This window comes from Brachyhypopomus gauderio, chromosome 6 (genome assembly GCF_052324685.1).
Source record: "Brachyhypopomus gauderio isolate BG-103 chromosome 6, BGAUD_0.2, whole genome shotgun sequence".
Lineage (NCBI taxonomy): Eukaryota > Metazoa > Chordata > Actinopteri > Gymnotiformes > Hypopomidae > Brachyhypopomus > Brachyhypopomus gauderio.
The window spans coordinates 6995978-7007817 of record NC_135216.1 but is presented as its reverse complement, the minus strand read 5'-3'; the positions used below and the strand labels follow the sequence as shown (position 1 = coordinate 7007817).

Below are 11840 nucleotides of genomic sequence, written 5' to 3'. Positions count from 1 at the left end.
AGACCTGCTTCCTATAATGCTGCTTTCTGACAATGTCTGATGTTAAAAGTGCTGTACGAATAAATCAAACAGAACTGATTAGAAGGGTAACAGCATATAATGGACAACCTGTGTTTACTGCCCTCTCCCCAGAGCCTCAAAAATCAGGCAGGTTCTTCGGCAGGCGGCCCTCCGTGGGCAGTTACCGTTTCAGTGCTTGTCCACCCATGACAGCGTACACCAGGAGAAATGGCAGGTCTGAGCCGTGTGCCACCACAGTACCGGCCACAAGCGTCCTCTGTGCACAGCCGATTCAGTCCCTCAGTTCGTTATTAAGACATTCATGTTGTGTATCGGCCCAGAGCTGGAAAGTGCGTGAGACCTGATCCTGCCGTGAAGGTCTCAGACAGATCTGTCTTCCATGAATTCCATGAATTAGTTTTCATGTACTCAGCAATTTTGTGCAAATTAATTGTTAATGGTTTCCTATTATCAGAATGAGAATTTGAATCACCTTTATTCACAAATACAGGAGTACAGTAGTACAGTAAAAGTTCAGGAATTTGCTTTTGTATAATGGAAACTGCTGAACAAGGTGATAGGACATGAATGCACTGATATTACGATATTACTATATCACTATATAATAATTATACAGCTACATAATAACTATGTAAAAACACGACAATGCAATAGTAACATCATTATGCAGTAACGAGTTGTTACGTTTGTTGGTCAGCTATGTCTTTGGTTAAGTGTGATGATTGACTTGTAGGAAGCAGCGTACATGGTACCGTAAGGACTCTACGGAGGAGGAAGACTCCTCTGACAGTGACAGTTCAGACAAAAGGTACTGACACTCAATAGGCTCTTGGTCCTTCACTGAAAAATTGCCTTGGAAGAATGTCCCATGTGTACTTGCTAGCTTCTTGCTATTGTTCACAGTGTGTCACGCTATAATGCTGCTGTTGTTATTGCTGTTGCAATTGTAGTTACCTTAGTTTCAGATTTCGGTCACACCTCAATTTTGAGACACTTTCTCTAGAGTCTAGATGCACATGATCTGTTCTTCTGAAGAAAAAAAACATTGCTGGTAGTTTTTCATCCATCTATCAGTTCGAAACCTGACTGGTATATCCATCAGGAGGTGCGTCCATTTGCATGAAGAGAATATTTTAGGAAGCAGTAAAGGCAGGATGAAGACCGGAGGGAACCCAGCTGATGTTGACCCCATGCAGATAGACCAATCGGTGAGTCTGGCGCAGTATGAAATTTACTCCACACTCCAGGAAAAACAGATCAGAGGTTCAACCTGCTCTTCTATTACCCTTCCCAGGTTCGCTTTGACAGCATTGGAGGTCTAGACTCCCATATCTTTGCCCTTAAGGAGATGATAGTCTTTCCTCTGGTCTATCCTGAGGTCTTCGATAAGTTCAAAATCCAGCCTCCGAGGTTAGAAGATAGGCCAAAGTAGATCACAAAATGTAGCTTTTAGTGAATACAATATAGTATAGTTTATGTTTGTATTTTTGGTTTAATACTAATCAAAGTTAATATTAAACCATTAAACCATAATATTAATATTATACATTCAAAGCTTCCCTCAAATGTAAATTCTTCTCATCTGACTCCTGGCTTGAGCAGGGGCTGTCTGTTCTACGGTCCTCCGGGCACAGGGAAGACGCTGGTGGCCCGTGCCCTGGCCAATGAGTGCAGCCATGGAGAGAGAAAGGTGGCTTTCTTCATGAGAAAGGGGGCGGACTGCCTGAGCAAATGGGTCGGCGAGTCAGAGAGACAGCTCCGCCTTCTCTTTGAGCAGGTACATTAGTGCTTTTAGTCCGGTCCACATTTTTTTCCCCCAATTTTGTCCTAGCGTGCTTAAATAAGGTGACGCTCGCAGTTCTACCCTGCTCTAAATGAAAGTTTGTGAGTTTTGTAGTTTAAAAAGTTTCAAAGTTTTCATTAGAACTTGAGTTGAACACATTTGAACTATGTTTTTTATGTCATAAGTAGTATAATGCGAGTAACATGTAACAAAAACTACTTTTTCTTGAAATGTTCCCTCAGGCTTACCAGATGCGTCCTTCCATCATCTTCTTTGATGAGATAGATGGCTTGGCCCCAGTCCGTTCTTCTCGTCAGGACCAGATCCACAGGTAGGGTCGCCATAAAGCAGCGAGCACGGTGCGAACATCTCTGAATCCGCACTGAAAGGGTTTGGCGTGTTGAATCCGTGTTGAAAGGGTTTGGCGTGTTGAATCCGTGTTGAAAGGGTTTGGCGTGTTGAATCCGCACTGAAAGGGTTTGGCGTGTTGAATCCGTGTTGAAAGGGTTTGGCGTGTTGAATCCATGTTGAAAGGGTTTGGCGTGTTAAATCCGTGTTGAAAGGGTTTGGCGTGTTGAATCCGTGTTGAAAGGGTTTGGCGTGTTGAATCCGCACTGAAAGGGTTTGGCGTTTTGAATCCGCATTGAAAGGGTTTGGCGTGTTGAATCCGTGTTGAAAGAGTTTGGCGTGTTGAATCCGTGTTGAAAGGGTTTGGCGTGTTGAATCCGTGTTGAAAGGGTTTGGCGTGTGCTCCCTGTGCTCTTATCAGCTCCATCGTGTCAACCCTGCTGGCCCTCATGGACGGCCTGGACAGTCGAGGAGAAGTGGTGGTGATCGGCGCCACCAACAGGCTGGACTCTATCGACCCGGCACTCAGGAGGCCCGGACGCTTCGACCGAGAGTTTCATTTTGGCCTGCCAGACAGAGAGGTTGGATGCAAGCTGTTTCTGTAATAATGATTACGCTTTCAAGTCTGATTAAATGAACCATATTCTACTAAAGCCATTGGTTTACCTAATTGTATTTAATCCGCTAAACAGTGTTCTGCGATCTGCCCTGACCAACTTCATCTTTCATTGCAGGCTCGCATTGACATCCTCAAGATCCACACCAGGCAGTGGGAACCAACGCCCTCTGATTCCTTCCTGCAGGAGCTGGCTGACAAGTGTCCCGGTAAGACCTCCCTCAGTCGCAGACGGGCTCGGGTCCCTGCAGTGTGCTTACGGCAACTACACTGCAAGCAAAGAATCCATCAAGTATGTCGCTAAAACGTTAGAGCAGTAAAGCAAGCAGTGTAAGCGCAAGGATATATACATCACGTTGTTATAATAAAGTCTTCTAAAAAAAAGCAGGAGTGAATTTTGTTCTTATGTTCTCTTGTGAACTATAACAAATCACATCGTGTGTGCCTGACCTCTGACCTGCCACCACGGCCACCCCTGCCCTGCCCTGCTGACCCTCCCCCAGGCTACTGTGGGGCTGACCTCAAGGCCGTGTGCACGGAGGCGGTGTTGTGCGCCCTGCGACGCCGCTACCCACAGATCTACGCCACGCCCCACAAGCTCCTGCTTAACGTGGCCTCCATCACCATCAGCAGCTGGGACTTCATGTCCGCCATGAGGAAGATGGTGCCGGCGTCTCAGAGGGCCCTGGCGTCATCCGCTAGAGCCCTTGAGCCGAGAGTGCGCCCCCTGCTGGACGGAGCTCTCACCCACATCCTGGCCACTCTCGAGAGGCTCTTCCCCCACACAGAGCAGGGCCTCAAGACGAAGAGGGACAGTGGTCAGCCCTGCTTTATTAATTTCATCCTGATTAAGTGTGTGTGTGTGTGTGTGTGTGTGTGTGTGTGTGTGTGTGTGTGTGTGTGTGTGTGTGTGTGTGTGTGTGTGTGTGTGTGTGTGTGTGTGTGTGTGTGTGTGTGTTTGTGTGTGTGTGTGTGTGTGTGTAGATGTGTCTGTGTCCCTTGTGAGGAGCTTACCCACCCCACCCCCCCCCCCCCCACCCACTCAGACTTGACGTGTCATATCCTGAATGATGACATCATGTATGGTGATGATGACAAACCGTCCACCAGCACTGCAGCCATCCATAAACATACTAATCGTCATGGTTTCCTTCAGATCAGCAGGTACATCAGCTGTCCTAACACCCACATCTCTTGGGTTTGCTACTGTACACACACACACACACACATTTACAGACACACACACACATACACAAACTTCACAAAACATGGTAGGCAATGTGATAGATTGCTTTTCATGTCACTTAGTATCATTACGAGTCAAACATAGATATAGATATGTCGCTCTGTCTACTGTGCCTTTATCTCTAATCATGCTCAATCTCCGTAGGAATGCTGCCCTCCACCCAACCTCACACCGTCCACGGCTGCTGCTCTCGGGCCGTCCTGGCTCTGGGCAGAGCAGCCACTTGGGCCCTGCTGTGCTGCATGCCCTGGAGAAGTTCCCTTCCCACACATTGGACATAGCTGTGCTATTTGGGGTCAGCAGCATGTCGCCAGAGGAAGCTTGTGCACAGGTACACTGTCTCACTCCTGCATCTCCAGCCTGTGCACAGGTAAACACCATTAGACACCTGTATATCCAGCCTGTGCACAAGTAAACACCATTAGACACCTGTATATCCAGCCTGTGCACAAGTAAACACCATTAGACACCTGTATATCCAGCTTGTGCACAAGTAAACACCATTAAACACCTGTATCTCCAGCCTGTGCACAGGTAAACACCATTAGACACCTGTATCTCCAGCCTGTGCACAAGTAAACACCATTAGACACCTGTATCTCCAGCCTGTGCGCGAGCAAACACCATTAGACACTTATATCTCCAGCCTGTTCGCAGGTAAACACCATTAGACACCTGTATCTCCAGCCTGTGCACAGGTAAACACTATTAGACACCTGTATCTCCAGCCTGTGCACAGGTAAACACCATTAGTCACCTGTATCTCCAGCCTGTGCGCAGGCAAACACCATTAGACACCTGTATCTCCAGCCTGTGCGCAGGTAAACACCATTAGACACCTGTATCTCCAGCCTGTGCACAGGTAAACACCATTAGACACCTGTATCTCCAGTCTGTGCACAGGTAAACACCATTAGACACCTGTATCTCCAGCCTGTGCACAGGTAAACACCATTAGACACCTGTATCTCCAGCCTGTGCACAGGTAAACACCATTAGACACCTGTATCTCCAGCCTGTGCACAAGTAAACACCATTAGACACCTGTATCTCCAGCCTGTGCGCGAGCAAACACCATTAGACACCTGTATCTCCAGCCTGTTCGCAGGTAAACACCATTAGACACCTGTATCTCCAGCCTGTGCACAGGTAAACACCATTAGACACCTGTATCTCCAACCTGTGCACAGGTAAACACCATTAGTCACCTGTATCTCCAGCCTGTGCGCAGGCAAACACCATTAGATACCTGTATCTCCAGCCTGTGCGCAGGTAAACACCATTAGACACCTGTATCTCCAGCCTGTGCACAGGTAAACACCATTAGACACCTGTATCTCCAGCCTGTGCACAGGTAAACACCATTAGACACCTGTATCTCCAGCCTGTGCACAGGTAAACACCATTAGACACCTGTATCTCCAGCCTGTGCACAGGTAAACACCATTAGACACCTGTATCTCCAGCCTGTACACAAGTAAACACCATTAGACACCTGTATCTCCAGCCTGTGCACAAGTAAACACCATTAAGACACCTGTATCTCCAGCCTGTGCGCGAGCAAACACCATTAGACACCTGTATCTCCAGCCTGTTCGCAGGTAAACACCATTAGACACCTGTATCTCCAGCCTGTGCACAGGTAAACACCATTAGACACCTGTATCTCCAACCTGTGCACAGGTAAACACCATTAGTCACCTGTATCTCCAGCCTGTGCGCAGGCAAACACCATTAGATACCTGTATCTCCAGCCTGTGCGCAGGTAAACACCATTAGACACCTGTATCTCCAGCCTGTGCACAGGTAAACACCATTAGACACCTGTATCTCCAGCCTGTGCACAGGTAAACACCATTAGACACCTGTATCTCCAGCCTGTGCACAGGTAAACACCATTAGACACCTGTCTCTCCAGTCTGTGCACAGGTAAACACCATTAGACACCTGTATCTCCAGTCTGTGCACAGGTAAACACCATTAGACACCTGTATCTCCAGGCTGTGCACAGGTAAACACCATTAGACACCTGTATCTCCAGTCTGTGCACAGGTAAACACCATTAGACACCTGTATCTCCAGTCTGTGCACAGGTAAACACCATTAGACACCTGTATCTCCAGCCTGTGCACAGGTAAACACCATTAGACACCTGTATCTCCAGTCTGTGCACAGGTAAACACCATTAGACACCTGTATCTCCAGCCTGTGCACAGGTAAACACCATTAGACACCTGTATCTCCAGTCTGTGCACAGGTAAACACCATTAGACACCTGTATCTCCAGCCTGTGCACAGGTAAACACCATTAGACACCTGTATCTCCAGTCTATGCACAGGTAAACACCATTAGACACCTGTATCTCCAGCCTGTGCACAGGTAAACACCATTAGACACCTGTATCTCCAGCCTGTGCACAGGTAAACACCATTAGACACTCGTATCTCCAGTCTGTGCACAGGTAAACACCATTAGACACCTGTATCTCCAGCCTGTGCACAGGTAAACACCATTAGACACCTGTATCTCCAGTCTATTTGGATCTCCAATGGGGACACCATTGACCTTCAGCATTAATCAGTTATTTTAAGAATGTCAGTACATGGCGACACACGGCACTGATTTAAGTTGAAATGCAAAGCTTCCAGGATGAGTTGGGTCCCTGATCTCCACGTCCTGTGGTGTGATTCACGGCTGTCTGCCCACGCAGGTGTTCATGGAGGCTAGAAGGACCTGCCCCAGCATCCTGTACCTCCCTGATGCCCAGCAGTGGTGGGAGATTGCCAGCTGCTCCCTACGGGGCACGTTCCTCCGACTCCTGGAGGAGATTCCCTCCTTCTCCGCCATCCTGCTGCTCGCCACCACCAGCTCCTCCCACGACCACCTGGACGAGGAGGTAAACCTCACACACACAAACACACACACCTACACTTGCATATATAAAGTGAGTCCCCGCTTAATGACGGGTCTGGTTAACGACGGACCGAAGTTACGACCGGAGTTTTTTTTTTTTTCGGGCAGTGCGCGGAGGAGCAGTGGCAGCATTGTGGAGTGTAGTGGAGTGTAGTGGAGTGTTGTGGTGTGTTGTGGAGTGTAGTGGAGTGTTGTGGTGTGTTGTGGACTGTAGTGGAGTGTTGTGGTGTGTTGTGGAGTGTTGTGGACTGTAGTGGCAGCATTGTGGAGTGTAGTGGAGTGTAGTGGAGTGTTGTGGTGTGTTGTGGTGTGTTGTGGAGTGTTGTGGTGTGTTGTGGTGTGTTGTGGAGTGTTGTGGTGTGTTGTGGTGTGTTGTGGAGTGTTGTGGACTGTAGTGGAGTGTTGTGGAGTGTTGTGGTGTGTTGTGGAGTGTTGTGGACTGTAGTGGAGTGTTGTGTTGTGGTGTGTTGTGGAGTGTAGTGGAGTGTTGTGGTGTGTTGTGGACTGTAGTGGAGTGTTGTGGAGTGTTGTGTACGATAAGCTGAAGCAGTGCAGCCTCCACCGTAGCCCATCTCGACAACACGATCGCTCTTTCTCACGCTGTACGCCCGAGAACAGACGTATACTGTATTTACGATCAAAGTGTATCTAAATCTAGGGTCACGCTTAACGACGAAAACTGCTTTACGACGGACTTTTCAGTCTCTAACCCCGTCGTTAAGCGGGGACTCACAGTATATATATACCCACATATGCACATCCACACACATGCAATAGAATACTCAGAAACATGAAATGAGCAGATCCAGATGAGAAGTGGTTCAGACATGCCTGCTGATACAACAGTGGCTAAGTGGATTAGAACTGTACACAGGCTGTTACACCTGGGTTGCCACGCCCGTGTACAATCATCTATAAATAATTCTTAGTTTCATCAACATTTCTCAACTCCATCTGTTTTAGCATCTGTTGTAGATCCGTTTGCTGGGTTGATGTTCACTCCACTCTTCTTTGTGTGTGTGTGTGTGTGTGTGTGTGTGTGTGCCTGTGCCCCTCTGGTTCAGCTCCAGGCTCTGTTCCGGGTGGAGTACGGAGAAGTGTTCCACGTCAGGCGTCCCACGTGGCAGGAACGGAAGGGGTTCTTTGAGGATCTCATCCTCAATCAGGCCGCCAAAGCTCCCCCGTCCAAGAAGAAAGCCTGTCAGTGCCAAGTGCTTCTGACGTAGGATAGATTCTCTAGGATACAGTGTGAAGCTTACAGGAATTGCAAATCATGTTTATGTTATGCAAATCATATATTTTTCTAATGAGCGAGCACTTATGTGTTTGTGTGTGTTTTCATACAGTGTGTGTGTTTGTGTATGTACATGTACGTGTGTTTGTGTGTATGTGTTCTTACAATCATCTGTATGATGCGTGTGTACATGCGTTAATAGTAATTCAGGCTATGGAAGTGCTGCCTTTGGCTCCGCCTCCTCCTCCCCATCAGATGACGGAGCAAGAGCTCCTGCGATTGGAGGAACAGGAAGAAGACACCCTGCGTGAACTCCGCCTCTTCCTGCGTGATGTCACTGGCCGTTTATCCCAGGACAGACGCTTCAAGGCTTTTACCAAGCCTGTGGACGTGGAAGAGGTCAGGACCAGCAGTCAGATCCACAACACGTGGACGTGGAGCACACGGTTCACACTCGGTGTGCTGAGATCTTTCACACAGTTAGTTATCAGTAACTGGTCCTTCAGTCATGAGAAAGTCTCACGTTTGTTGAGCATGTAGTAGGATTTCCTCTAGCCGAGCTTTATGTGGTCTCAGGTGCCCGACGACCTCACGGTCATAAAGCAGCCCATGGATCTCTCCACTGTGCTTACAAAGATTGACACGCACAAGTACATCACGGTGAAGGAGTTCCGGCATGATGTAGATCTGATCTGGAAGAATGCTCTACGCCACAACCCCGACAGTGATCCCACTGGTACAACACGCTGCGCCCTCTGTATCATATAGTCAGCTGAGATGACCAAGGCTGAGTCGTTTCTACAACTGCCGTGTGTGTGTGTGTGTGTGTGTGTGTGTGTGTGTGTGTGTGTGTGTGTGTGTGTGTGTGTGTGTGTGTGTGTGTGTGTGTGATGTGTGTGTCATGTCATTATGTTCACCCTTACCACTGAGCCTGACACGTGCTGTGTGTAGATCGGAAGATTCGCCATCGTGCATGTGCGCTGAAGGACACTGTCCATGCCATCATCCGGGACGAGCTGGACGAGGACTTTGAAAGGATCTGTGAAGAAATCCGAGAGTCACGCAATAAAAGAGGTGAACAACACACACACACACACACACACACACACACACACACACACACACACACACACACACACACACACACACACACACACACACACACACACACACACACAGGTGTATTGAGATCCCAACCCCAGAGGTCTGAATACTACAGATTTTTCGCCCCTCCCTTGAAGTCAGGTGTGGTGACCTCGTTGCCAATTAAAACTGAGCAGCACCAAGTTTGGATTGTACACGTGAGTGCTGTTGCCTTCAAAGGTTGCACCTCGTCCAGGTGTGCACCATCCTTCTATGAGGGGAAGGAGCGAGAGTCCGAGGGGGGTAAAGCTGCGGAAGCTCCGCCCACCGCCACCCCCCCACGTGCCAAGCAGGAGAAACCCGTCCACGGTATAGGTTCTGGTTTAACGTCTCACCTGGGGGGACACGTAGGATCAGATGCAGGCATTTAGAGTGTGTTAAAAGATAAGATAGAAGAGATAAAATTATATTCAATGAGATGTAATTACCTAATTACCATGGAAAGTAACACAAAAGCTTAATTGTTAATTACCCAGCTATGAAATCAGTTTTGTCTTAAAAATCTCTCTTATCCCAACATGGAGGAAAAAAGAAAAAGAAGCAAACCCAGATACTCTCGTGTACTCTTAAATACTCTCATACTGTCAGGCATGCTCTCATTGATACTCTCAGGGATACTCATAATGAAACTCCCTCCTCCACCTCTCAGAAAAACACATTTAGAGTGGACGTCTTAACCCCACCTGCTCATTAAAACACAGGAACACCAAAGCCAGTACGGCAAGAGGGTCACCCGTTCACCGTCGACCTTTGACCCCCAAACAGAAAAGCGGACTGGCCGGATTACTCGTGCCAGCAGGTGCCAGATGCAGCAGCTGCTTGACGTGGACCATGCGATGAAGATCCTGTCCCAGAAGACACCACCAGTCATCGTAGACCAGAAGCAGCTCAAGGTAGTTCACTAGTCAGACTCAGTCCCGGACAGTGCGGGAGAGTTGCTTTATCAAACTTTATCAAGAAAAAAAGTGAGAATAGTTAAGTGGATTAGAAATGATAAGTGTGTACGCATTTTACTGGACAGGTAAAATAAACTTGCAGGCCAGGTCAAGGGAGCTTAGGAGGAGCTGTTAGATGTTGGTTAGGACATGGAAATAAGACATTATAACCATTATCAACCAATTGATTCGCCTTCTGGTCTTGTTCCCCTCAGGAGCTCCATCAGTGCGTGGTGGCAAAGACGAAAGGGTGTGAGGTGTTTCAGCTGGAGAAGCTATATGCCATCCTCTGCCATTGCATCTACAGACACCGCAAAGACCATGACAAGAGCGAGCTCCTTCAGGTAGGGACATGGTTCGTTCAGGTAGGGACATGGCTCCTTCAGGTAGGGATGTCATAATGTAGTTTAGGTAAGGAAGAGATGTCATACTGTAGTTTAGGTAAGATGGGGATGACATACTGTAGTTTATGTAAGGAGGGGATGTCATACTGTGGTTTAGGTAAGGAAGGGATGTCATACTGTAGTTTAGGTAAGATGGGGATGACATACTGTAGTTTATGTAAGGAGGGGATGTTATACTGTAGTTTAGGTAAGGAGGGGATGTTATACTGTAGTTTAGGTAAGATGGGGATGACATACTGTAGTTTATGTAAGGAGGGGATGTTATACTGTAGTTTAGGTAAGGAGGGGATGTTATACTGTAGTTTAGGTAAGATGGGGATGTCATACTGTAGTTTATGTAAGGAGGGGATGTTATACTGTAGTTTAGGTAAGGAGGGGATGACATACTGTAGTTTAGGTAAGGAGGGGATGTCATACTGTAGTTTAGGTAAGATGGGGATGACATACTGTAGTTTATGTAAGGAGGGGATGTTATACTGTAGTTTAGGTAAGGAGGGGATGTCATACTGTAGTTTAGGTAAGATGGGGATGACATACTGTAGTTTATGTAAGGAGGGGATGTTATACTGTAGTTTAGGTAAGATGGGGATGACATACTGTAGTTTATGTAAGGAGGGGATGTTATACTGTAGTTTAGGTAAGGAGGGGATGTCATACTGTAGTTTAGGTAAGATGGGGATGACATACTGTAGTTTATGTAAGGAGGGGATATTATACTGTAGTTTAGGTAAGGAGGGGATGTCATACTGTAGTTTAGGTAAGATGGGGATGACATACTGTAGTTTATGTAAGATGGGGATGACATACTGTAGTTTATGTAAGGAGGGGATGTTATACTGTAGTTTAGGTAAGGAGGGGATGTCATACATTTATACATGTCATACGTTTTTTTTTCTTTCATATTGTAGGAAATGAAGAAAGAAATTGGCCATTTTCAGTGAATCTTTATCTTCCATATTATCTCATGTTCACCTCGTTTTATTAAACATTTTGCACTTTGATGTCTTATCTTCTAGCTCATTATAAAGTACTCCAGCACTTTTTGTCTATGCATAAGAGACTGAATCATCTAATATTATTTCAGTATTTAAATACAGCTGTTAAAAATGGTAGAGGAAAGGTTAGAATTGGAGATGGCCAGCAGGGGGAGCAATAGCTGAATATGCCTTCTCAAAACATTTTAATGTGTGAGATGA

The 11840-nt window shown here is 47.0% G+C and overlaps 1 protein-coding gene across 3 annotated transcripts in view; it reads left to right on the top strand.

Annotated features, from left to right (window-relative positions):
* LOC143516643 (ATPase family AAA domain-containing protein 2-like) overlaps positions 1–11785 on the top strand; it is a 13538-nt gene extending 1753 nt beyond the window's left edge. For 2 of the 3 annotated variants that reach the window (XM_077008376.1, XM_077008374.1), the window contains exons 4-22: positions 133–235; positions 755–829; positions 1124–1229; positions 1316–1431; positions 1624–1798; positions 2047–2135; positions 2574–2733; positions 2887–2977; positions 3272–3586; positions 3815–3932; positions 4159–4345; positions 6726–6911; positions 7993–8128; positions 8365–8561; positions 8739–8898; positions 9114–9236; positions 10071–10198; positions 10456–10584; positions 11553–11784. In XM_077008376.1, the coding sequence (XP_076864491.1) occupies positions 133–235; positions 755–829; positions 1124–1229; positions 1316–1431; positions 1624–1798; positions 2047–2135; positions 2574–2733; positions 2887–2977; positions 3272–3586; positions 3815–3932; positions 4159–4345; positions 6726–6911; positions 7993–8128; positions 8365–8561; positions 8739–8898; positions 9114–9236; positions 10071–10198; positions 10456–10584; positions 11553–11585 (2627 nt within the window). In that variant the 3' untranslated portion in view covers positions 11586–11784. Of the gene's footprint in view, positions 1–132; positions 236–754; positions 830–1123; positions 1230–1315; positions 1432–1623; positions 1799–2046; positions 2136–2573; positions 2734–2886; positions 2978–3271; positions 3587–3814; positions 3933–4158; positions 4346–6725; positions 6912–7992; positions 8129–8364; positions 8562–8738; positions 8899–9113; positions 9237–10070; positions 10199–10455; positions 10585–11552 lie in introns of all 3 variants that reach the window. The other variant, XM_077008375.1, reaches the window with a different exon arrangement.
* The last annotated feature ends 55 nt before the right edge of the window (positions 11786–11840 follow it).